This window comes from Cavia porcellus, unplaced genomic scaffold (genome assembly GCF_034190915.1).
Source record: "Cavia porcellus strain 051 isolate PalLab524CR breed Dunkin Hartley unplaced genomic scaffold, mCavPor4.1 scaffold_5, whole genome shotgun sequence".
In the NCBI taxonomy this organism is placed as follows: Eukaryota; Metazoa; Chordata; class Mammalia; order Rodentia; family Caviidae; genus Cavia; species Cavia porcellus.
Genome location: NW_026947488.1, coordinates 63,342,933 through 63,370,350, shown reverse-complemented (window position 1 = coordinate 63,370,350; position 27,418 = coordinate 63,342,933). Strand labels below are relative to the sequence as shown.

Genomic DNA, 27,418 nt, shown 5'->3' with positions numbered 1-27,418 from the left:
TTTGAATATAGATTATTGTGTAATTTTTTTCTGATATTTATAATTTCAAGTAGTTTAGACTGATGATAAGCTGTTATTTATTTAATGTATGCATGCTTCAGTATTGGAGAATGAACCCTAGGCCTTTACAGTGAACTGTATTTCCAGTCCATTTTTTATTTTGACATAGGATCTTGCTAAATTACCCAGGTTCGGCTCCAATTTGTGACCCTCCTGAAAGGTAGGATTATAGGTGTATATAACATGTTCAGTTTATTTATTATTTTTGAGACAGGGTCACTCTATGTTACCCAGAGTTGTCTCAAACTCCTAAGCTAAGGCTCAGGGGATCTTCCTGTTCAGAAATTGGAGTAGCTAGGATTACAGTCATGTGTCACAATGATGAAGCTGAATATGCTAGGTCAAAAAAGGGAAAATAATCATATTTAAAAATGATTTGCCCCTTTTCCTAAATCAAATAATTCAAAGGTAGTTTTTGAACCTAAATCATAAATTTCAATGTTAACTGCTGTAAAAAAGGTATCTAAACTCTAACTAGACTGGGCAACACCTTGGAAGAAAAAAATCAATACTAACCTCTTTGCTTGGAGAAAATTCAAGAAGCAGATTACATAACATGGATGATGCTACTACTAGGATTTCATCTGGTGCATTTTGTAAAACCTATGGAATAAAAAAAAAGATATCATTAAGTTTTAGAATCATGGAAGTGAGACATATCACTGAATACTAAGTAAAAATAAAAATAAGGAGAGCTGGGCAACTCAGCAAGACCTGTCTCAAAATAAAAACTGAAAAAATACTGGGGCTGTAGCTTAGTAGCAGATCAAGTGCCAAGGCCTGGGTCCAATACTCAGTACCACACACACACACATATGCACGCACATGCATACCCCACCTTTCAATTTAATTTCTCATACTGGAGAGATACAACATGTAAAATACAACATGGAATTCAGAAGGTGACATCTATCACCAACCAAACAAAATTCCATCACAATAGGAACAACAACAAAAAAAAACTCCCACAAGATTTTAATTAAAATTGAATGGCTGTTCATTTGTGGTCTGCTAACCAATAGCTTAAAATATGGAAATACAAAAGAGAAAAACAAGCAGATATATAAATAACCGCTTAACTATGAGAAGTCTAAAAGAATCTGAAACGAATCATTAGTTTATTTCTGAACTTTTAATACTATACTTTAAATGTGCCACAAAGTCATAGCTTGAAAATAATTATATGCACATGTACCCAAGTGCACAAAATTCTAAAGTGTTCATCAAACCTTCTTGTAAGAGAATTAGAAAACATATGTTGTTCTATTTCTGATTTGTATGACAATGGGGTTTTGAGCTGTGCAATCTCAGAAAATGACTAGTTGCAAAGGGATTTATTTTAGGAAGCAGAAGAGCAATTTTAAAAAAATCTTAAATGGATAATCAATAAATCAAGATTAAGCTGCCTATGAAAAAGGTAAATCTGAGAATAAGATTGTAAGTATATGAACAATATAAGAGCACATCATTTAACTGAGAAGAGCTTTCAAAAATGTAGGAATTGGGCTGGGGCTATAGCTCAGTGACACAGTACCTGTCTGGCAAGTGTCAGGTTGTTACTTCAATTCCCAATACCAAATAAATAAATCAATACAAACAAACAAACAAACAAACAAAAAATCATCTCAAAAATTCAGGAATGCCAAATCTGATTCTGAGGTACAAAAGTACTGTGGGTCTGAAATGGACTTTTGTGTGTGAGAACTGGCACATTCCTTGAACCAACGCCTTCCAACTGTGGAAAGGCATCAATGCTGCTGCTGCAGAAAGGGTTGTGAATGAATAATCTTTCTGAGTTTGGACACTCTTAATGAGCTTCAGGACACAAAAGGATAACAAGGAAGACGAAATATTCAGAAGGGCAACATATGTCCAACAGCGTGAAATTCAGGGAGGAGTGTCAATGAATGGAAGTAGATCAAACACCGTACTCCTAAGTGAAATAAATCAGACTCCTGTATAAACATCATATTGTCTTCGTAGTATAAAAAATGGAAAGAGCAAATAAGATCCAAAATGTACAATAAATATTGTCAAAGTGAAAGAGGAAGAAACTGCTGAACAGGAAAGAATAACTGGAATGGGGGAAAGGAGAAAAGAACAAAGGGAAAAGATTTTATATATATATATATATATATATAAAATTATATTACTAATCTCTACTAGTTCATCAAAAAGAATGGTTTGTGCTTCGATCAGTTTTTCATGCCTTTATCTTGTAACCTGAGCAACTACTTTGAAGACAATAATATGCAATATATTAACCATTGTTAACATTATTTTGTTTTGAAATTCTATACCATCATTTTTATTCTTTTCTCTTTTTAAAATTAAAAAAATACCATAGCAAAAATCAGACATATTCCTAGACTAGGGGAGTGCTGCTGGCTAGCTCAGCTCACAAAGGCTCTGTGGCAAGATGACCTGACCTTCTTACCTTCATTAAAGGTTTCCACACAGCATGATCCTGGAAACTGGTTCGTAGTTGCTGCACAGATCTGGATAAACTGTGCAAACATCTACAAAGAATAATTGAAATTAGTGTTCCAAGAATCCCAAACTTATTTTTCAAACAAACCGCTTGGCTTTTCACTATTATTAATGTACACTCCAAGTATATCTAAGAGTAGACAGCAAGTCAATTACATGGTGACATCTCCTAGGCTTTGGAGGCCAGGTTCTCTGTGAGACAATGTTATACACTGTTTGAATTCACCTGAACATACTTTCCATTAACATTCATATTCTGCACTTATTCAATGAAGGACTGGAAAGGAAGTAGGTTAAACACACAGCAAAGGATGTTTATTCAGACCATTTAAAGCTCATACCTGACGGCAGCTAAGCGCACCTTGACACTAGACTCAGACAAGCCAGTCACAATTCGGTCCATCATATTTTCAGTCTCAATGATCTGGAGAAAAAGGTTAATGCTGCATAAATAACAACACAAAGGTGATAAACTTTATTGCTTGTAAATGTAAGTCTGTTAACGCCCATTAAACGCTTAACACTGCTTTTGGCAAAAGTTTTCACGTCTGGGACAATCATTTTGTAGTAAGGTAGGCAGCTCATCAGAAAGGTAAGAATAGCACACTAAGGACAAGCCAGGCTGACAGGTAGTATGGGGCAGATTATGTTTATTTTTAAAGATACCTAGAACGAAAGTTATATGGCATGAACATTCCAGAGTTGTTGCATACACAATCTTGGGGTCAGGGGACGGTATACACGAAGCCCTAGTAGGTAGGTTCTTGCCAGAGTGAGATTCTAGAAAAATCAGTCCACACTTGAAATGTCATGAAGAAATAAAATCTGATTTTGTGACAGTCATTCTGTGGCTACGTTCCTATTAACAGGATTGAAATGAAGTTAAATATTTATAAAGGTAACCATCTTTCACTAGTACATGCCACAGGTAATCATAACAATCATGAAGTTTTATTTTTTTAACTTAAAAATAAGACAACTTGCAGTTTTCCTTCCTAAAGCAAAGTACAGATTCAAAATAAATGGTGCACAGAGGAAGTTTAAGTTTAATCTGTGAAAGCCTATGGAAAAACAGCTTTCTATTAAAGTACTATTGTAATCACAAAAATATTAACAGACACAATGAGTTTTTGTTGAGTTTGATGTGCCAGGCATTGTGCTAAGCATATCTCATTATTTGATTTAACTTATTCTTTCACAAGTACTATTAAAATCATTCCCATTGACTGTTTAGGAAATTGCGCATTACAGGGAACACAGAATTTTAGTAAGACCACAGAGCTGGCCCCAGGCATGCAACTCCAGAATTGATATGCTTTGCCACACTTGTAATACTGACATGGTGAGAGGACTAGCTGTATGCTTGTCAGGTGTTCCTAAAATGGGCAACTGACTAATGAGACCTGTTATTTCTGCCGGCAGAATACCTAGACTAAAGGATCTTAACCCTGATCACACTGAACAATCCCCTAGAGAGCTTCAAAAGTCTTTATGTCTACCACACTAGTGTCCATGCACTTATATTTTTAAAAAGTCTAGTATGTACCCAAAGCTGAAGATCACTGATTTAGAGTAAAATGAAAGGACTCAGAAGCCAGACTTCATGAGAGGGTGAAAAATCTCAGGATGTTCAAAGCCAAATAGGAAGAGTGCAGATAATCTAGTCGAAATGAGCAGTGACCAGAAAAAAGAATATTATTAAGAACTGGGAACCACACTGAGCTGTAGGTTAGGAATCATAATTTTCATGTAATGTCTTACAGCTTCCAAAGTGGCCAAGAATATGTACAGTCATACTTTGGTACTTGATTGCTATGAAATTTGTCAAATTTGGTACTCAACATTTTGATGTGAAAATTTTGTCCCAGTACTCATTTGATACTTGGCATGTAAGTGAGAACTTAGCAGGGTGAAGTGCCTCATAATGGCCATCCTTTCCAGCCAAAAAATTTCGTTTGATAGTCATTGTTCTGAGTACTTATTGAGACTGCTGGAACCAATTAATGACAAGTACCAAGGTACCACTGTACACTGACTGACCCCAAGCTTACCTTTTTGTACACCGTTCTGTCTTCACTGTCACTTCTCCCTTTCTCCATCTATCTACTCTTTTTGGTCCTCCTCTAACTTCCCACCAACATGGGAGCATGACTATTCTCTGTGTCTATCCCATCTCAGCCACATCTTACAGTTGGTCCACTAATCTTGCTCTTAGCTCAAAGAGATTCCTGTATTTTCAGTAGTGTCTACCTCCCACTTCAAATTCTTCTAGACCCCTCTGCTGCACCCACTTTAAATTCACAGGTTTTTTTTCCCCTGGGACACAAGACGTGTCAATATTCCCCCCCCACACACATACTTTTTTTTGAGATGGTCTTGGTATATTGTCCAGACTGGTCTTAACTTGGTGTTCAAGTGATCCTCCTGCCGCAGCCTCCCAAGTAGCTAAGACTACAAACCTACTACAGGACTGTGCCACGATGCTTAGTGCAACATCCTACTCCCTAGGATGATTTAAATGTCTCTATTCTTCTTCTTTCCCCTTGCTATGCAAGTACTTCAAGCTCAGGGTCCTTCTACCAACTGGGTGTGGTAGTGCATGTCTCTAATCCCAGCATTCTAGAAGCTGAGGCAGGACAATGGAAAGCTCCAGCCCAGGCAACTCAGCAATTTACTCTGCTTCAGAATTTTAAAAATAAAATGGGTAGTGATACAAGTCAATGTGAAGGTCCTGGGTTCACACACACACTGTGTGTGTGTAGAAGCCACCACGACTCACAGGACACCTCTTCACTCCTCATACACCTTTCTCTGCCCACCCTACTGTGTTATGTCCATCAACCTACTTCATTTCTCATTTCCATCCCTACTTACAAGAAGTACTTACACTTTGACCTCTCACAGCTTTCCTCTCTACTTCTCATTCTTAAATGGACATGTGGTCCAGTCTGTCCATCTCCTACTCTATGTATGTGACAACATTGGGACTTCAATTCCAGTTTAGTATGGGTAACTCCTAACCTTAAATCCTACCCTAGAATTCTTTCCTCTAATTCCATATTTCCAATCATCTAATAAATACAACACTACAGATATTCAGTGGAACTTTTGATTGTTTCATACTGTTTATCCCCCCCACCAACCTTGCTAAACCTGATTGTTTCTTGGTTTTTTTGTCTTTCTCCCTCTGCTCATGGTGTTATCATTCTCCCAGCTACCCAGGTACTAATTTTGCATTAATTTTGCCTCAAATTCTTCTCTCTTAAGACCTAATTTCTTTCACAGTACCTCTTATGTTCATCACCATTCTCACTTCATTAGTTAGGACTATATTACTCTTTTCTTAGGAATCAGAATAATATTTTCCAAATTAATCTTCCATGCGGCAGCAATATGAAAGATTGAGAGGCTGACTAGTTCCTTTAATCAAGAAAAAGTCATTGTTCTTGAAACAGGCAAACCTAACTAAATCAATAATTTTCAGGATTAGAAAATCTAAGGGGGCAACGGTCTCAGGCAGTTGGGTGTGGTAGTCCCCTGGATACAATTATATTATCAGGGAATAAGATGGGGGGTTGTGGGGAGAAGATGAATGGGATACACGATTACTCTTCAACAAGAACTAACACTATTAGCATGGCCTTCTGGTGCTTAGGAAACCTGAGTACAGACAAAACCTGAAAGAGGCTTTTGGTTAACAACTGCTAGTCACATTTACCCAAAGATATAAATCTACCAAGGGACAGGGCCAAAGTAGTACTTGTGCAGACATTTAATCAAGTACAACTCAATACAATCACAGTTCACAAATCCCTGAAACTAATCCTAAAATTCCTAATTCTATACAAAAGACGGAGCAGATAACTCTATGGGTTAGAGTCCAGACTCTGGCCCCTTCCCAAAATTAGTACGGCTGATAAAGAGCCTGGAAGATGGAATAAGGTACTGATCTAAAAATAAAACAAGTGGGTACCAACCTAGTGGATAAAGTAGTAGAATGGAATACTACCAGCAACTCCCTTGATTCTCTGGACCTTCAGTAAAATGGGAGGAGAAAGCAATGTTTATTTCTCATCTTTTGTAACCAGCAAGTGAACAAAAACCAATCTGGGAAAAATTATCATGTTGCCAGAAACTGAAGTTTTATTATCCATTAAGAAATAGCCATTAATAACCTTCCCAGTGAATATTCAGGCTCAGATTAGGGAGCCAATACAGTGTAGTTTGTATTTTCTTTTTACATTTTCTAGGGGTGAATGGTACCTGATTCTTTGAAGTGTGGGTACTAGGTGGCTGGTAAACTTCTTCCATGTCATAAAGCAGTAGGGCTTCCGGGAGGTATCTGCCCATTGCGTACATGTTGACCTGCCTTCCTTCCCTCTTTTTCTATGCCTTTTTTGGGGGGGTGGGGTTCTAGTGATTAAACCCAAGGCTTTTGTACTGAGCTTTATCCCTAGGCCTCTTCTGTTATTTTCAGACAGGTTCTCTTAAGTCATAAACTGTCTAGACTGTGCTCAAACTTGAGATCCTCCTGCCTCAGTCTCTAACTGTGGTGACATGACAGGCCATGCCACTGTATTTAGCTCACAAATTGACTTTTCCTAGGCAACAGCCTATCAAAATGTCCATAGTAAGAGGTACAGAAATTCTTCTAGTCTTTGGTAGGGTTCTACAAAGCATACTATCTGAATATTTAGATACCTTCTCCATTAAGATTACCAGTCTGGCCCAGTGTGGTGGTGCACACCTGTAACAGCACTTGGCAGGCTGCGGCAGGAAAACCACTGCTATCTCAAGGCCAGCCTGGGCTACATAGTGAGTTCAAGGTCAGTCTGAAATACACAGCAAGACCCTGTCTCAAAATACCAAAAAAAGATTACCAGTCAGTAAGAGGGCTAAAAATATAAAATTAGAATGGAAACCAAGGATTCCAATTCAAAAGGGTATCCAGAGAGGCCACAGGAACGAGTGATGCAATCTCACCAAGTTTCACAGCCTTGAGGGCATTTAGGTCAATTGTATATGGAGAAAAGCAGTATTATCATAAATAAACTGACCAAAATGAGGATAAAAATGTGATTACACAACAGGGAAAGGTCTAGAGATTTAGAGAAAAAATTTTTCTGCTTAGCAGGAAAGGAGGTAGTAGTGGCTACTCTTGTTGTCTCTTGACACATGATGCTCTAAAGGAGCACCATTACGGCTTTTTAGACCTGGGGCTGGAAAGTTAAAGAGCTATAATACATGTTCTCTATGGTGCCTTTTAATGATCCTGGAACCATGCTCCAAAGCCTTGATATGATACAGGGTGCCAAGTCCTAGTACCCTGCAACAGCATCTTAGGTCCTACAAGAATTACTGGGCAATGCCAGTGAATCTGGAAGTTGTTCTGCCTTAATGATTCTTATTTCAAGATTCCTCAGTCACAGCAAATACACACTGTGGCACAGCTGGCTGGATCTGCTACTAAAAGAGGGGGCGGGCAGACGCTGGCAGACACAGTACCCTCTGTTACACAGACACTGTGCCTGACTAGAAAGGAAACTGATCCACTGAACTATCAGAGTAGAGGAGGCCACTTTTCTTTTTCTGCTCTTCTAGGGGTCTGGGCTATGAAATTAACTTAATCACAGAACTAAATCACTACACATCCTTCCTGATGCCCTATGAGGAGGGATCAGTCTACAGGTCATAGGGAAAAAGCAGAACCCAGATAATACTAAAGCACACGTGAAAATGTCAGTAATTTGAAAATGGCCTTCAGATACAAGGGAATTTTCCTGCCCTCCAAGGACTCCACTAGAACCATAACTTACTTATGATCAGAACATAAATCGTTCTCCCCTCAAGGCAGAGATAGTCTTCAAAAACCTAGACACAACTATTCTTCCACGATGCCCAAGCATGAAGCATTCTCTAAGTACTAGAAAAAAACTTTAGCTTAGACTTGGGACTACATTCAAATCAGGCCAAGCAAAACTGAAAGCGAACTTAGGTCAATTTCCAGAGGTGTCAGTGAACTCAGACAATTCAGAGGGGTAGGTTTGAGGTCAAAAGAGGGACAGTGAAGTGGTCATTCCTTTAACATCAATTATTTATGCCAATATGCATAACCGTCAGGCAAATACAATTTAACTTCAAATGGGCTTGTGTAAAATGTTTCCAGAAAAAGTTCAAATGAAGTATGTGCAATAAAAGACCTGACCAGAAAGAGTAAGGACCCAGAATTGAACAGTGAAAGTCAGCAGAGGCAGACTTTAGTAGATAAATTATCAGTCCCAGAAAGTCTAGTTAAAGCAGGAAAAACTAAGCAGACAAGCAGGGTGCAGTAAAAGGAAATCAGGAAGGATCCGTAATAGAGATTGGGCCTGTTGGGTATAGATGACAGTGTTTTGTCTTCTAAGTGTCAACACGAATGATTCACACCATGGGTCACTTAATTTTAAGGTCTAACTCCTTTTTCTTTTTTTAAGAGATAAGCACTATGAACATGAAATCTCATATTAGTGCAGTCAAGTGGCTGATTTCAGAAATGGAGCAGACTAAGAAGGAAAAAGAAGGGTTACAAGATAAAAGTAGAAGCTCGAGTGCAATAGACATATACAACCAGCTTAGCTGGGAAGATTCATAGAATCAGCAAAGGCTGGGAAGAGAGCCAGTGCTAAAAACTGAAAACCATTTTTTAGTAAGTAATCATGTAATTTAAGATGATCACAGAATACTTAAGGACATGTGCTATAAATCATGGAGATTCTTGATCACCTAAAATTTATGATTCCAGAGTACATCTCTACAACATATCTCCTTACTTAGGGGAACAAAACTAGCAAAAAAGTTCTCCAACAGTACATAGACTTCTTTGAATCCAGCAAGGGAAGCTGTAGTGTTTGTTCTTAAACAGGGTCAATAAGGAAACCATTTCTCTTACATTCTTCTGTATAGCATTAATGGTAGCAGATAAAACTATCATAAAGTGTCAGTTCTGTTAATTTTTGAGTTGATTAATGTTAAAATCTGAAGACATCCTAGAAATAGTCTTATTCAATTTCATGTAATCACCAGTACTGGGTTAGTTAAACTGTGGCAAATTTGGAGCTCTTTCGGATTTTTATTTCTCCTGTTAAATCTTTTCTATTCACTGTATTGTAAGGATGAGATTTTTGCTAGTCTTAATTAAACTGAGATCTGCTTTTGAAAAAGGGGGAAAAAAGAGAAGAACTCTAAGTGGTTAGTGCTGTAGAAACCACAGATTATATATAATATCCTAGGACAATAAAGATTTACACATTCTAGTAGGCAAAAGAGGTCACAATGATCCAAGTATACTGACAGGAGGAAAAAAGATACTTCAGAGAGCCTTTAAGAAAAAAAAATAACAAGTCTATGATTCAGGTTTAATTTGGGGTATAAACAACGAAGTCAAAAAAGATGTCAGACAATGAAGAAAACATAAACCAAGAAACCACAAAACTGAGTTCCAGTGACTTGTCAATTTTCCTTATGATTTGATCTCTATTTTAGAATTAAACCCTAGCCAACAGATAGTAGCTAAAGGGAACTCATATTCTCCTGTCCTCCGGATACAAGCTTCATCCATCTGTTCTGGAGAACTACAGGCTTTTTCAAAGACAGTTATGTAATATCTTTGCCAGAATTTCAAGGACTTTCTGTACTTTCTTCTAGCACCTTGCTAAAAGGCATGGCGGACTCTTGTTTTTGTTTTTATTTTTTTAAACCAGAAATTCTTTTTCTAAAAGATCACTGATATTAAGTACTTCCCTCTCTTGCTCTCCTGTTGATATTCCACCCGCATATTCACACCAAATTTCTCAAACTCATGGTGTCAGGTCCGCAGAACAATGTCTGAGATCTCCTCTCAGCCTGAGAACTGAATTCAGTCAACATCTGGTCTCTTCTGTGCTGGCCTAGGAGCTAGAGTATTATCATGTGGCTTTAGAGCAAGAGAACAGAGAGGTGGATTCTTATGGCAGGCCCATTCTTGAGCTTCTATATTTCATTTTGCTTTTAACTCTCTTTAAGCAATATTTGACTGTCTTAACTTCCTTTCCTTTTAGTGAGGGCTGGGAACTGAACCCAGAGCCCTGTACATTTAGGCAAGTGTCCTACCCCTCTGCTACATCTCTACCACCTTTTTAAGACCAACTCTTACCAAATTTCCCAGGCTGATTTGAAACTTGTAATCTTCCTGCATCAGCCTCTCAAGTAGCTGGGATTCCTAGTATGTACCCAGCCCTCTTAACAGCTGAAAAAGTCAGTTGTAGTCAATGTTCAAAAGACACCTTCATGTAAGCGCTTGCCTGGCAAATGTGAGGTCATGAGTCCAATCCCTGGTACTAAATAGATAAATAAAAAACCAGGGATTTAGCTCAGTAGAGTAAGCGCTTGCCTGGAAAGCACGAGGTCATGAGTTCAATCCCCAGGACAAAATAAATAAATAATTAAATAAACTAATAATTTAAAGACAACACAAAGAAACTTCCGATCTTTTCTATACTGTGGGGAAAAGTGGGGGCTCTTTCAACTTAACTTTTCCTTTTTCTAAAACTAAAATTATAAACATTTACATTGTATAACACAAATATAAATATACATTAAGACATCTATAATTTCTTCTCTGCAATTTTTAAGTTTACAGTTCTATCAAATATTTTTTAAAAAGCAGAATATATTTACTGAGAGAGAAAACCTTCTGTTCCAGAAAGAGACAGAAGGGGTCCTAAGTGGACTGTCAAAGACTCTGCCTTTTCTAGAGATTTTATTAGACCAAAACCAAAAGGTGAGGTGGGTCTAAATTGGGAAAAATGGGAACTCACATGGTGGGCATGAGGTGGGACAGAACTATGGTCAGCCAATAAGATAACTGCTCAGGTTAAATTGATTAAATCAGGATCAAACGGGGAAGTGAGTCACGTAGCAAGTGGGTTAAATTAATTTTTCATTAAGTTCAATTAGAGGTTAATGAGCTATCATATTCTTTTAACATGTTAATGAAATCATTATATTACAATTCCAACGATAGAATTAAAACATCTGTCTTGTTTGCCATCTCCTATTGTACAGTTTCAGGAACTGTAACACAATGGCCCTGGCTCAGCCTATCTTTCTGTATTCACAGTCACACACTTCACAGTGTTTATTATCCTCTAAGGTGGCTGGCTAAATTTTTAGGTTCAGACATACACAACTGACTTAATAAATGTAAGTTTAACACCTATAATATTCCAGGTACTGTCCTTATGTAGCCTATATCACAGTGACAGACATGACAGTTTGACAAAGGAGCCACCATTAAAAGAAGATTCAAGGACCTCCAAATATTGCCTCAAGTTTAAATCTATTTAAGGAGGCTGCCCATAGAACAAAATGCTAAAATACTATCTCTATATGACATCATTAATTTGGGATATTTCCTCTTTAGAATAATAACTTACAACCCAATCACATCTAGATACCACTCTTAGAAAAACACTTAAAATTGATACAAAAAAAGGCATAGATATGGAGCTTCCTCATTGTATAGGCCAAAATCTGTGAAATGGTTCTAATATGCGGGAAGTAGAAAGGCAAGAAAGAGTTCAAGTAAACTTTAATATGAGATAGATATTTTAAGACATTCATAGTAATCTATTTGAAGTATAGACATATCTTAATCATATCTGAGTATATCAATCACAGTCAAATTGACTTTCACTACAAACAAGACTTTTAAACACACATGAACACTGGAATCACTATACACATTTAGTCTCATCTCCCTAACTATGTTATACTATGAGCACTCACAAGGTATACACCAGTCCTGTTTTGTTCCTAGGCATCCAAGAGGTGTATTACAAACATACGATAATAAAAGGACAGATGAAGTATCTCATTACCTAATCAGTACCAAACCCTGTGAGAAGTGACGTGCTCTCAATCTGATGCACTGTGGCTTGCAAGTTCAAACTATTCAGCTACATATGAAGTTCTCCCAACTCATAGCACTTTGCTTTTTACATATTTCATACCAATCATGCACTTCTCTATGAAATTTCTTACCATTCTATGTCAGAATTTAGATTCAGTAATGGTATTTAATGTTATATAAGTAATGTATTTACTAGGAGAATAAGCTTTGGAGTCAGAGAGACTAGGACAGGATGTAGATCTATCACTTACTAGCAGGTAGCCTTGGTCAAAGTGCATGTTTCCTGGTCTGCAACAGCTATCTCACAGGGCAGTCTGAGGTTTAAGAGAGATAACGTGTTAATGCTCAAAACAGGGCTCAGCACATAGTGAGTGCTCAATAAATAGTGGTTACTACGTTTATGTTGAATAGCTTCGGATAGATTATGCCTTGATTTAAGTATGTATGGAATTGTATTTTTTTCATGTCCCATTGCACCTAACATATAGCTCTGTAACTGGCAAAACCTTAACAAATGTCTTACTAAATGGACTGGATCTTTATTTTTCTCTTAGATACAGCATCTTATTCAAGCAACTTTCTAACCAATACACAGAATCCTGTATCATTTCTTATCATAACTGAGTACCACAGTTTTTAATCCAGTTTGTCTGGAATCTGTCTGTCACACGGCATAATCATTCAAACAAAGGAATCAGCACACAGGGAAACAATTCTGTGATAATGTCATATTGTCCACACTTGTTAATGCTTTTCTTCAGAAAGCCACACAACTGGTCGCCTGCTGCTTCCTCTCATGGATGTGGTGGGGTCTAATTTCTTTCTATAGTCCAGCAGAGAGGCAAACAAAACTGTAGTTTTTCACCAAACTGACCTTCAATGCTTTCTATCTACTATGTGGTGTTAAGTACAAGGTGCAAATTTTCTACATAAAGTCCAGACAGCAAGTATTTCAGGCTGTAAGGACCACATGATTCTGTCACAACTATGCAACCTGCACTGGCAGTGCAAAACAGTCACAGGCAACACAGAAACCAAAGAATATGGCTGTACAGGAACAAATCTGAATTTATTTTTTGCTTGCCAGGCATTATTGTCTCTTTGGCTTTTCTACTTCCATTTAAAAATGCAACAACGATTCTTTTATTGCAGGCTACAGAATTACATAGGTAATGAGTACTCACAGAGTATAAAACTTACAGACACCTGTGCTAAGTATTTTAATAATAGAAAAGTACAGCAATGGTCTTGATTCTTCACCACAGACTCAAGTTTTTCAAGGGCTCATACTGTAAAAATATTTAATTATTCAAGCATTTCATTCATTCCAAGGAAATGTTCTTAAAAATCCAATTGTATCATTCATTGTATTAGCTTTACAAATTTAAAGATCACATATAAGTCATTTCTTGGTTTATAAGACAACTGTGTCTTTTAACTATATTATAAATAAAATAATAAACTTCATACTTTAAAAAATTGTCAATGGCTTAAGCAACTAAACAGCAAAAATACATAACCATTTTACATCTGTTTAATAAAACTGAGATTAAAAATTTGTTATTTATAAATACCTCTATTACGTATAATAGCATTATCACTCCAGGTTTGCTTCTTTCAGTATGCTGACGGCCAACGATCTCAACACTTAGGCAAATGGCAAACCTGGTCCTGTCATAGTTCTTTTTAAAAATACTTACCAGCATGAATGAATGTTGCGGGATTCATTTAAAATTCTTTGGTAGGTCAGCTTTAAGAAGATAACTAACAATTTAGCCATAAAGATCAAGTTAAGGAATTATTAATTCTAAATGAGCTTGTTGCTTTTCAGTGGCAAAGTTCAGTTCTAACAAGGGCTAATTCTATAGAAAACCTGCAAAATGTTCAAGGTTGTTTGTTTCAAGTGCAGGCTAAAACTCAGAAATAACTTCTTACATCTGCCTGATTTTATGAAAGAGACAAATACAGAATTTTCATCCTATTCCTTTAGAATTTTCAAACTTTGTAAAATATTGAAAACATAAATTCAAGGTACATTGTGCTGTTAACGAGATCAACTAGTATTAAAACCAAGTTGTAACAAACGATAAAAATGTTCAGTTAATGCTTAGTAAGACTTTTAAATAGCAGAAAGCTGTTACAAAAACTGATCCAAACTCACAAATACATTATAAAGCATTAAAAATACAGAAAAAAACTTTATATTTGCTCAAAATGTGAATATATTTTGGGCTTCAGTTTCATAGAAATGATGACCTTTTGAAGAAATTATGTTCAAGACAACCATGGAGGGTAATACACACATAACTGAAGTTAGAATTTGGCCTTTTTATATTATATATTCTATTTAATACCGGTAAAACAAATAAGATCACACTTGGTAATTTGGGGGCATGGTATGGCAATTAAGCTTTAAATATCAGTATTTTTAAAAAAACATTGTCACTAAAAAGAGGTACTCCAGAAAAGAATATTATTTTTGAAATGTAACTATTCTCTCACTGAAAGAATAACAATTTTGGAAATTTATAACAGAAAATCACTTTCTTCATTGTACACCTTTCTTAATTATACTTCCAATGTTGCTCACCTTTATTCCCAATACACTAAACACAGTATTTCTTTTATTTTTCCAATGAAATCATTTAAAATGTTGTACTAAGTGCTTCCTTTGATCAAACACCCATTATGTGGCAGACTTCATGCCAAAAATTAGAACTATGTTATATCTCATCTTACAGTGACCTTGAAGTTATAACTTACTTTGCTAAGAAAAAGAGAGTAGAACAAAAAGTGTTACTATTCTTTGCTATCTTTTCTTAGTTTCTTCTGCCAATACATCATTTTTTAAAAAGTAGTTCAGTTTAAGAAAAACAAAAACAAGAAATGGGAATAGTGGTGGCACCTATAGCCCCAGATCATTAAAAGGCTGAGCCAAGAGGATTGACTGTACCTAGGAATTTGAGACCAGTCTGGGCTGAAGTGAGACATTTTCTCAAAAAAAATATTCCATCCTTTTCCCACATGTATGAGGTAAACCCACTATGACTGTATGGCTCTTCTTTCCACAAAGGACAAAAATTTAAGATTTTGCTTTTGGCTATTGAAAATGTAAATAAAAAGCATGTAGGAAGCACTAAAAATGACCGCCTAGAGCTATTAAATTTCAAATTGACTCAAAGATAGCCCTGCAGATATTAACATGTATATTTTAACTCATTTTAAACACTTCTTTGAGCCCTCAGCAAACTCTGAATGGTCATTTCTTCTTTTCCCTGACTTACTCAGATCTTATAATAAATGTTGAGTTGGAAGGTTTCTTAATGGCTCTTTCACCTCCCCTCTCTGCCTTCTACCCCTTTTCCACCCACTGGACAATGTAATTCAATCAGTCTATGTAGAATTGAATTAAATTATTGACCTCTTTAAAAACTAGAAGTTTATTAAGCAGGAAGATGTTTTATGAATTTTCAATAATATTTCACAGAATGAGATGAATCCTAAAAAGATTAATTTCTATAAACAAAAGCACATTTTTATCCATAGAAAATACAGGCAAGATTCACTCTTATGAACCCTATAAATTATTTAAATCAAATGAGAAAGGGAAAAAAGTTCCTATATTGTCTAACTAAGAAATGGTCAAAATTATTTTGAAATTAAATTACGCTCCCTTTGAGCTATATTCAAATGAGAAGGTACGCTTTCAAGATTGCCTGTCTATTGAAAAACGGGAATTTTCTCCATTTTTTTCTATGTTAAATATAGTGAAATTCTGGACTGGGAATTAAGTTCAGTAGCACAAGCACCTGCCAGGCATGTGCAAGATTGCGAGTTTGATCCCCAGTACCAAAAAAAAAAAAAAAAAAAAAAAAAAGTGAAATTTCATCTGCATGACCAGATATATATTTTTCCCCTGTTTAAAATTTTCTCTTTTTATATAAAGAATTGCTAGTGAGATTAAAAAAGAGGATCATATATAATCTGATAATGGACACTGAATAATGCAATATGGTTCACTCATCCAATTGTTTGTTTTTTCATCCATTCTTCAAATATTTATTGTCAACTATGCAGTGTTGTAGATGCTGAGAATATAGTAATGAACAAAACATAAAAATCCCTGCTCTCATGGAGCTTACATTCTAGTTCTTCAAGATTCCTCAAGCTAAAATATCAAGTATCAGAAAGAAAGCTTTTTTCAGGCCTGTTACATGCCCTAGGAGAGCAAAAGCTACAACAAATACTTCATCTAAAACTTGAAATATGTATTTCTATCAAAATAAAAGCATCCTAGTTATCAGTTCATTAACTGCCTAGTATTTCAACTTATATTATTATCAATTTTCTTCAATTATCCTTTCTTCTATATCTGAAAAACTCTATTAGTTCCTTAAGGAGAGTAAAAGAGAAATCATACTTTTTCAATTTCCAATCTAATTAATGATCACGAAGTACCAATCTATCAATCTTTGTAAGAGCAAAGGCTTCAAAATTGTAGGATTGTTTGTTACTGGCACCTCTCTATTAACCATTTGCTAGTATGCGAGTGTGTGAAACAGTTATTACCTATATTCTTGGCATTGTGACTTCTCCTTTTTAGTGTCCCATGACCTGGATTTCTACTTTCTAATCAGCACTAGTATGAGGTAAATAAAAGTTACCATTGGAAACTAGACTTCCCTTGACACAGAGGAGAGCTAACATTTATTTGGCATTGCTGTTAGTGCAGTTACTGCTATCATGTTCTGAACCCTTTTATTGAGCTCTTAATTCCTGCTATGCTCTTACTTGCCCTAACTGCAATCCACTGAGAACCAGGATTAACTATCACAGGTAATCTGAGTTCTTCTAAGTGGTCAAGCTACCGCTGTTGCCAAGCTCAGTGGTCTTCCATCTTGGATTTCTTCTCCCTCTTCACGTCTCAGCCAATAGTAATGCTTCTCACTCTTACCTGCAGAACTCTGCAGCACCACCCTCTTTTTACTCTTCTGATAGGACATCAGAAAGTTAGGAAATTTGCAAGTATGCCTTGGAGTAAAGGATGTAAAGCTAGTAATTACAACACCAATTTTCCCACATAGGATACAGACAGATTCAGGGATATTAAAGGAAGTATCACTCTGTGTATGAGTTCTGCATTTTTATTTCTATATCTATTCAACAAATATTGATTTAGGTTCCAGGAACAGCTGGTTCCTTTTCATGGAATTATACCAATACTGCTCCAAACTAAAGATGATAAATGTCTAATTTAGAAGTCACATTCAGTCTTCACCTGTTCTAATTTTACCTGGTTCAAGAAAAAGATAGCAAGAAATGAAAACACATAAGAGGCCTTTACAAGTCCTTAGAATATTAATATAAAATTCCATGAAAGGCTGGTGTCCTTCTCCTTTATTGGTATGTACACCTCCAATTATCTCTTTGTTTCTGGTTTTTCTTCTTTGTTCTGCTTCCTTTAACAGGCCATAACAGGCATGGAATTCATATGATTTACCAAATTATGTTCCCATTTTCAACATAAAAAGTAGACCAACTAAATATTTCATCTTTTTCTAGTGAAATAAAAAATTTTTTTGGTTCTGTTTTTATTTTTTGATGGTGGCTAAGGTAGGGCGGGGTCTATAGTCCTTAAAATTTCTTTTAGATTAATTTAGTTAACTGACATTTCATTTGGGCAAGCATAAATACTATCTTAAAAAATAAAACAATAATAAACACTATACTTTAAGAATCTATACCAAAAAGGCATACAAAATTCATAAGGCATATTATAAGAGAAATATTTCATGGAGAAAGTAAATTTAAAATCTAACCAAATAATTATTTTTCAAAAAATGTAATAGAAATACATGCATTCAAAAGAAAAGTTATATATCATTTTATATACTAATGGTAAGGTGTTTTCAAACTTAAAATCAGTCTCCAGGCAGATTTTATCACAAAATTATATTTTCCATTTTACAACTTCTCTTTTCAGTAGATACTATTAATTGTAAATTAATTAAACATATCATTTCCAAAAAGTTAAGTATCACCCTAAATAAACTATATAATCCCCATCACATGAGAATATCACAGTTTTTTACCACACAAAAACTATAATAATTATAACTTAGTCTTTATTTATAATCTTTCTACAGAAATAATCAGGAGATACCCTTACCAGGAAATTATACATATTATGAATACAAATTTTAATAGACTACTGACTAGACTGTTAGGTTGCAAGTATTTCTAGAACATGATATCACAAGTTAAGTCATTAATTCCAAAACAATAGTTTATTAACAAAAAAAGTACAAAGAAGTACAAATAGACATCCTATTTCCTCCATTATGATCTGTCTCTCTTCCTTATAGTTCATGACATGGTCATGTGAAGCTGTAAGGATGGTCAAATACTTTTGTTTCCAACAGGACTTAATAATCATCCAAAAACAAACCATTGCATTTAAGTTATAAAAGCCCTTCCCTTGTAATATACTGTATATCTACAGTGCACAAAATAGAACAGTTTCAATTTCCATAAATCATGTTTAGACATAGGGAATACTGCATCACTATTACTGTATGTTTGTCTCGGAGTAGCAATTGATGGGTTAAAGTTTAGAGGTCTTGAAAATGATTTTTACAGGTAAGTACAAAAAACACTTCAAAAGAGATCAAAAATTTGTTGGCTGAACCAGGTTGAGATACATGGAAAATATTCAGTTTATTAGTTGTGCTTTTTGCACTGATTTTAAATCAAAGCTCATCATGGATGTAATCTTATTGCTAATTCAGTGTCTTCAAGGATAGTTCTTTGTCAGCTTCTTTCAACAGACCTGAAGTCTTCTCTGAGCCATGGTAAATGCCAATATTCTGTGATTTCTCTCTTAGTGGTCTTTAAAATACCATTAGGGATGGCGAGATACAGTAAACTGCTATGTTCAATAAATAAGGCTCCTAAAGACAAATATGTGGTTTTCCTCACTGACAGTTTTGAATGTCTTGTGTAGACTATTAGATTACAAGTGTTTTTGAGTAGTAAGCTTCAGCCTTTGGCTTTTAGAGGGAGCCAAGTCAGAACCCTATACTTCTTACATAGAATTATTCTTATAAAGAACAGGAGTTCAGTGTTTAGACTAGACTGTAGCATTATAAGGGTGCTATACCAATGACACATTTTTGAAGAGCTAGAAAATTCAGATGACCACTCACTAAACATAAAATCATCATTCCACAAAGATTTTATTCACATTAAACTTGCACAGTAGCAAAAAAATAAAATTAAATTAAAAAAATTTTAAAAACATAAAACTAAGCCACATATCAAAGAACAACGTACAATAAAGATTTAACTTCTCAATGGCATTGGAAGGTTATTTCCATAAATAACATTTACAATTCTAGTGTTAGGTCTTTCAAAGTGTCTGAAGCTTCACAGTGCTAAAATTGATTTTTATCAGAACACATGCAAAAATGTGCAACATAATCCATATTAATGACACACAAAAAAAGCAGGTCAGTTATTTGTCATTCCAGCATGGCCATGCCATTCTATGTTCTAAAAACAACCCCCCAAATCCAGGTCCCATTCATTCTTCAATTATGCCTTTTGTCACTCTGCTTTATTATATTCAAACAGTCACTGTTAGTGCTCTTCACCACGACTTTCAGGTTGATGTCACTCCCTGCCTGCTGGCTGTCAGGACTGGGGGACGCCCCTCTCCCAGACTCACCTTCTTCCGGATGTCTTCATCATTTGCTCCAAGAGAAGCATAGAGCTTAAATGCAGCCTGGCGGAGTTCATGAGCATGTTTTAAGTCATGATCAAGCTATAGAAGAATCAAAAAGAAAAGTTACATTTTCAATTAAAAAAACAGTATGAAGAAAAGATCTGTTAACAACTACTAACACATTAATTTTGCTATTGAATTTTCTAGTTATTTTTTGTGCTCTTCTCATGTAACTCTGGGATCTTCCTGTGTCTGAGTTAGCATGACCTGAAAGCAGTCTGCCTCTAAGAGGAAATTCCACAAGATTTGACAATGAGATAGTAAAAGCCTTCGTGAATGTCTTGGTCCCTAAAAATGCAATGTTATCACACAGTAGTTTTAGTGGCTCTGGTGTTTGCTTGCAGCTACTTTTTGAAATGTTCCCCTCAAAAAGGTGGCAAACTGAGAGAGGCCTTTCTGGCCCAAGCAGCAGTCGATAGTTAAATTGAATGCTCTTCCACTGATGCTTTCAGGAGGTTTTTCTAAATAAAGAGCATTGGCCTAATTTCAGCATTTAAGAAGCTTATGGGAACAGAACTGTTTTGTGAAAACTCTGAATAAGCAATATTCTATGGTAACTGTTACTATCTATTAAGATTGTCTAACATTTATGTTCAGGGCACTTTTTCTGTTGTGGTTCTGGATTTTTAGAGATTACTGTAAGGCAATTAATAGTATCTTTCAACATACATACATGGTTAAGTTATCAACTCTAACATAAATCTGATTTATCCACAAACTACCATGAAAATAAACAGAGGCTTGTCTTCAAGTACTTTTAATGACTATAATTTAATGATTATAATATAAATTGATATACTATCAATAATATAATTTAAATTAAAAGCCATAACTTACTCATCCAAATGAGTACCATTTTGTTTTTCAAAGGAGTTACCCTAGAAAGATTAACATTATTCCATGTTGTAGGTAATGTTCAAAACATTCTAAGACCTTCTTTTGAAATTTCCTAAAGAACTGGCACATGAGCCAGAAAAACCTGACAGTTACATAACTTCAACAACTAAAGAGTTTTAACGTAACTATCACTGAGTGTGGTTTGTGAAGACAGGACAATCTAGCTGGATAATATTATTTAGTGTAAGAAAAACTCCACAAAATACAAAGTAGAATATAAAAATTCATTTAGGGCAGCTCTATGGGAATTCTTAAAGAGTAGTTCCAAAAATGTTTTGATCAAAACTAGGTACTGTGAGATGTTGGGAGCAGCTTTACAGCATATTATACTTATTTTTGGTTAACTTCCAAAGTAACCACAAAGTCCTAACTACATTCTAGCCATAATTTATGCATTATAATACTGACTTGGACCAATACAGGAAAAAAAAAATCACACATTTATTAATAGATGAGGCTTTTTACTTATGTACTTTTTAACTAAAACCCCTTGGATAATCTACCACCAAAATTAAAGATGATAAAACTTACTCAAATCTGGCAACAGGAGGTCATTCAAGAAAATTATTATTTTGGTTTTACTATGGTAAAAATGAAATGGAAAAACAGCAAGGATGATCTCTTAAATTCTAGTTAAATAAGGTATACATTCATATGCTAGCAGTTCTTAAAACTGTTTCCTCAACTCTGTTGTATAGCAAAACATTCTCTACCCTGTCAAGGAAGTAAACTCGAGAGTGTTTATGAGGCTCTGGTTAGGGTTTCTCTATCACATGTATTAAGCAAACAATACTACTGAAGGAAGTAGTACTGAAGGTATATAACTCTAAAATGAAAAGTAATACATATTACTAATACAAATATCAATGTTATTTTCTGCCCTTCCTAAGACAGAGAAAAGATCATTCTTAATAGTTTATTTATAATATTAAGTGCTAAATGAATTGCTGCCTGCTAAATAAGGTTTAGGAAATTCAGAAGCACGAGGGAGATCAAGAAAATGATCCAGTGAAACCACCAGCATCAAAAAAGGTCAATCACGAAACAGTACTGAGTACCCACTAATTAAGAAGCAATGCTCTACCACAACCTCCTTAAGTAAACTTCCTCTCCAGAATCTCTCATGTTTACAGAAATGAACATGGAAACAAGATGAGAAACAACAAGCGAAAGCAGTATCTGTCAATTCTAAGGAACTTCTATTTTCAAAAAAAATCTGCATTGTTTGGTGGTCTCAAACTAGTAAATGGTGCATTGGTCTTCTCTAGCAGGCTCAAATCACAGTATAAAACTGAAAAATGGAAAAAAGAAAATGGGAAAATATAGGGGGAAAAAAGCCACAGAAGATTGTAGTGGATTGTAGAAAATGAAATCATGCTTGACCTAAAGCACAAAAATATAGCAACTGACATGACTCTCTGATTCTGAACAGAATTAGGTGATGCTGACATAACTGGCAATAGCCAGTTTAGACACCCCACTACTTTGGGGTTTACTTGGGATACAGGGATGCAACTCTCTTTTTTTCTGCTTATATGCTTAATAAAATATTTCCTGAAAATAAATATTAAACAAATTGGTTTTAAAAATTCACAAGCATTATTATCTATGTTAACAAAAACAAAAGATTCTTTTATTTAAAAGGTCTCCAACCTGTAATTATCAATTGTTTCAAAATCATTAGCAGTAAGAAAAATTTCTTAAAATTCTCTTTTCAGCTGCTAAAAAGTAAGAGAGAACATACCCTTTTTATATCAGTGATGGCACTCACTGAGCTGGGATACTTGAAATAGTCAGCAAGCATGGCAATGAGGTGATCAGTAATGCTAGCAATTCTCTGTAGCTCAACATCTGGCTCAATCAGATATGCGAGTGTTTCAGCTCCTTCAACTCTCTCCTCTAGTAATCGTTCCTTACTGCACATCCGAACCAAACAAGGCAATGTCTGAAAGGTAGGGAGATGAATTACTTGCTTTTTGTTAAGGTAAAACCTTATGAAGAGGATATAGTGATGAATCAACTCAATGTTCTGTACTGGAAGTCCTGTTTGTGATTAAAGTATTTCCTGAGATTTTTTAAAACACAACCAAATTAATAGAGGCTCTAAAAAGTTTTGTGATAAGACCTGAAGTTTTGTTGAAAATCTTATAAAACACATTTAGGAATTGCTAATCAATCATATCTGATGGTTTTGCATCTGCATATTTATTTACCTAAAAGAAATCTAGTACTTTAATCAGGTATGACTGCTTTAGAAAAAGTGCTATCCTTTCCTTAATGAATAGATGGTTGAAAGAACTTTTATTTTCTGTTTTGAGGATTAATATCTAGAGTTGCAAAAACAAAGTATAACTTTAAAAATTCAGTGATCTTACCTTTTTCAAGAGTCCAACAACTCTCCTAAAATGTGAGTGAAATACATCTATCACAGTTGTTAGGTTTTCTCAAGAACTTGCTGGAATGATTGTGGTATCCACTAGTTCAATATTATTTCTGAGGTCCTTCAGAAATCTTGGCTATGGTCTTGGTAATTTATCTATATTAGGCTCTCAATAAAAACATTGCATGTATTACTATTTCTAGGGGTGATAAATCCAATTTAAAGGATAATGTTAAAGCAGAAATCAAAATGTTTAGAGTTATAGAAAGCCTTCTTCAACTACTACATCAAGTATGTTCAGCAGTTTTATAAATTTCTATTATGTTGAGAATTTAGCACTTTATCATTCACTATTGATTTCGTATTAGGCTTTATATTCAATTCTAGATTTCAGAAGGGAACACTAACACTTTTCCTAACAATACTGTTACTAATATTTATTGATACCATAAATTCATGAAGTTTTGAATTTAATGTTTGTAAGTACTACATGAAGATACTCCTACTAATGAAACAAGGTTACAAGAAATAAATAAACCAATGAATTGTATATCAGTCCTCAGCATCCTAATGCAGAGCTCTTTATTTATGAGACCCTTAGATCTTATGAAGTAAATCAACCCTCTTCATGGAAAACTAACACACAATAGTCTTAATATGCTTTTACCCTTGGACAGTGATAATCTGAGAATTCACTCAAGAAATGATACCACGATCAGTTTAATTACCTGCTTTGTTCTTTATAGCAAATAAAATATTTAATATACTGCTACTCAAAGTCATTGTGAGATAGATGAGCAGGAATTACTGCCTCTATTTTCACAATCAGTAGTCTGAGGCAGGAACAAAAGAATAAAGGACACCAAGCCAGTCAGTAGTGAGGGTACTAAAAGCAGAATTTAGTTCTTAGGACTTTCAGGGATGATCTCTTGTCCAGGTTTTCTTAAGTTCAGATGTGTATTTGTTACACTACAATGATGATTATTGTTTTAATATGTTACTTGTTGTCTCATTAAACTTTTTATTGCTGTGAGGATGACATGAAGCCTTTATCTGTAAAACTGGCAAACTGTGTACAAGATTGTGCAGTGAATGGAATGAAAAATCAAAGATTAAAATATATTTTCCATCTCACCTGAATCTTACATTCTTTTATAATGTCCTCATTCTTCTAATTACCAGCAAAAGAAAAAATTGTGATAAGGAAATAAGTATTTCACTTTGATGCTTCAAATATATCTAAAACTAATTTTTAAAAACTACATGGTATCTTACTGAAAAGAATAGTATTTTAATATTATTTTGTGTTATACACACAACTATAAAGATAAATGTATAAAAATAAATAGTAATGCCAATATTCATATCAACGTATGTATCACTATATAATTTTCGTGTTTTTCAGAAAATTAATTAGCTTACCTTTAATACAATGCAGTTGTCATCTGTCCGAATTGCTCCAGCTCTACACATGTAAGTTAAACTGGAATAAAATGATGGAAAGTAAGTTTGTGTGCAAGATTTAAGGTTTCAAAAGAAAAATTATTTGCCTTAAAATTTTGTGGCAAGAACAACAACAACAACAAAATCAAGTACAGTCCTACCATTTATTTTGAGGGAGATTTTGATATTCCCTTATCTGAAATTTAGTCATATAAGCAGAATGCCAAATATTAGTAAAATTTTTCTAAATATATTGTATAGGGCCAAAATCTGTCTGGCTATTATTGTTGTGATGCTTTTTATGACTTAAAAAAAAAAAAAACTATATCACCTTACTCACAAAGGCAAAGGTTCAGTTTTGAATTTAAGACAAAAATCAAGCAAACAAAAACGCTAAAACATAAAATATAATTCATGATCCAGGAGTGCTTCATTGAAAATTCCCAGTTCTCTACTAGAGAGCCACAATTAGAACCCTGAACAATAGGTGCTCAGTGCATCTGTTAATGTACTGATAATGAAACTGCAATTCTCACTCCGTATTTCTCTATCTTTGCATTTTCCTGCCTTACTACTTAACATAATACATGTTGGTTACATTTGATCTAATTTTATTTAACCAAAATATGAGGAGAGTAACTTGTAGATGGAATAATTTTCTGTAGTCACAGATGTTATATCAGAGTTCCTGTTCTGCATACTGTAATAAAATAAAAAACTCACATCCATTTAATATAACACAAGAAAGTCACATGACTTTCAAATTTCAAAATCTCAAAGCAAAATGAAGGCTGGAAATGAGCAAACTGAACTGTCCAAAAAATACTCTATATTAAAAAGAAATACTCTGTATTTGATAAAACACTATTTCTTCCCACAACATTTGGACTTTTACCATTTTGCTGATGTGAGCTGCATTTCAATAGGCTTATCCCTCTGTAACATCTTCACAAATATCTGTGGTAACAATTCTCCATCAACCAAAACTAGACATAAAACAAACAACAAAGATTAAAGAAATTCTTCAAATCTACAAAGTTCAAAAATTAAATCATGTAAGGTGCCACTGAAAGTTCCAGCTTACCATTTACCAGGGTCATCGATACCTGGGGGTTTTCAAAAGCTAAAACAGAGAAGCATTTCAGGGCTTGCATTCGAACCTATAAAAATAAATGAACATATCAAACACAGATTATTTTTCAAATATGATCTTAATGTCTCAGAATCTAAATTCTTCCTGTGAAGAAATAATATTTAATATTGCTTAAAAAACTAAGTGAAATAGAGTGTAGTGTAGCACTTGCTTAGCATACATGAGGCCTTGAGTTCAAACTTCACCACTCCAGGAAAACAAAACACACAAACAAAACAACTGGAAGAGAATCTCAAAGGAACAACAAAAATACCTGTATATCTGAAGAGTAGAGTAAAAGTTAATTATAAAAAGTTTAAATAAATATTGAAGCAATGAAAAAGATAAACCAGTAAGGAAGAAATAGTAATTAAAATTAAGATAAATTCTTATTCAAATTTAAAAGAACATTAGTTAAAAAATAAAATAAAAGAACATTAAATAAGATATAATTTTTATAAGACAAGAGAATTTAGTAACAATTACCACGTTCCTTTCAAGTGGGACATTTCTTATTCCCTAACTATAAAGCAGAGAACTGAAGGGAAAATGAAAAGGCACTCTTGGAAACGTGTGTGGGCTAGAGAATACAGGCAGAGAGAGCGGGGGAAATGATGATAAAATAAACGTTTAAGAAGGACTAATTTGAATTTTAAAATATCATAAATTGTGCTACTATTTTTTAAAACTACATTACTGGCCTGTAAGAGTACAAGGACCCCATCTCTTGATCACATGCAGTATGTTTTACTATTTGCAGGAGTCCTAAGACAGCGGTCACTTCCAATTTCTGCATTTAGTTTTCATTAGATGATTTCATCCTTATTTCTGAGACTAAGTCTATACATAACTTCTTATGAAGCTGGCAAGCATTCACAGGGAATGCAAAGAAACCTGTCCCTCATCTGGACAGTGCTCTCCAGTTCTAGTACGTCCCCATAGGTGGAACACAAAACAGGTTAATGACACGGGTAATGAAGCAAAGAGTAATATGATCAATTGCCCCTTCCACAATCTTCAAGTTTTAACAGTATTTAAGTCTAGTGCAGAAAGGACTAGAAATGGAAGAAAATGGGAGTAAATTAATGAAGCTTAAGAATGACAAAGTGACGGGACAATCAACAGCTGTTTCTTAACATGCAAGCACTAACTGATTTCAGCCTCTGCATAGTACAGGGCAGAGGTAGTAGTTCTAGCATGTACTCTCTTTTCCTGCCTCTGGTTAGTTTCAATCTGTCTACATTCCCATTCCTATTTTTGTGAGTACTTCACCAAGACTAAACTTCAGATATCTGAGGTAGGAAA

The 27,418-nt window shown here is 34.8% G+C and overlaps 1 protein-coding gene across 6 annotated transcripts in view; it reads right to left on the bottom strand.

Annotated features, from left to right (window-relative positions):
* Armc8 (armadillo repeat containing 8) overlaps nt 1-27,418 on the bottom strand; it is a 90,434-nt gene that overhangs the window by 24,721 nt on the left and 38,295 nt on the right. For all 6 annotated transcript variants that reach the window (XM_063249055.1, XM_063249059.1, XM_003476511.5 and 3 more), the window contains 8 exons: nt 26,066-26,141; nt 25,877-25,967; nt 24,961-25,021; nt 22,903-23,103; nt 20,205-20,300; nt 2,892-2,974; nt 2,498-2,579; nt 577-663 (listed from right to left, as the gene is read on the bottom strand). In XM_063249055.1, coding sequence (XP_063105125.1) covers nt 577-663; nt 2,498-2,579; nt 2,892-2,974; nt 20,205-20,300; nt 22,903-23,103; nt 24,961-25,021; nt 25,877-25,967; nt 26,066-26,141 — 777 coding nt within the window. The remainder of the gene's footprint in view (nt 1-576; nt 664-2,497; nt 2,580-2,891; nt 2,975-20,204; nt 20,301-22,902; nt 23,104-24,960; nt 25,022-25,876; nt 25,968-26,065; nt 26,142-27,418) is intronic.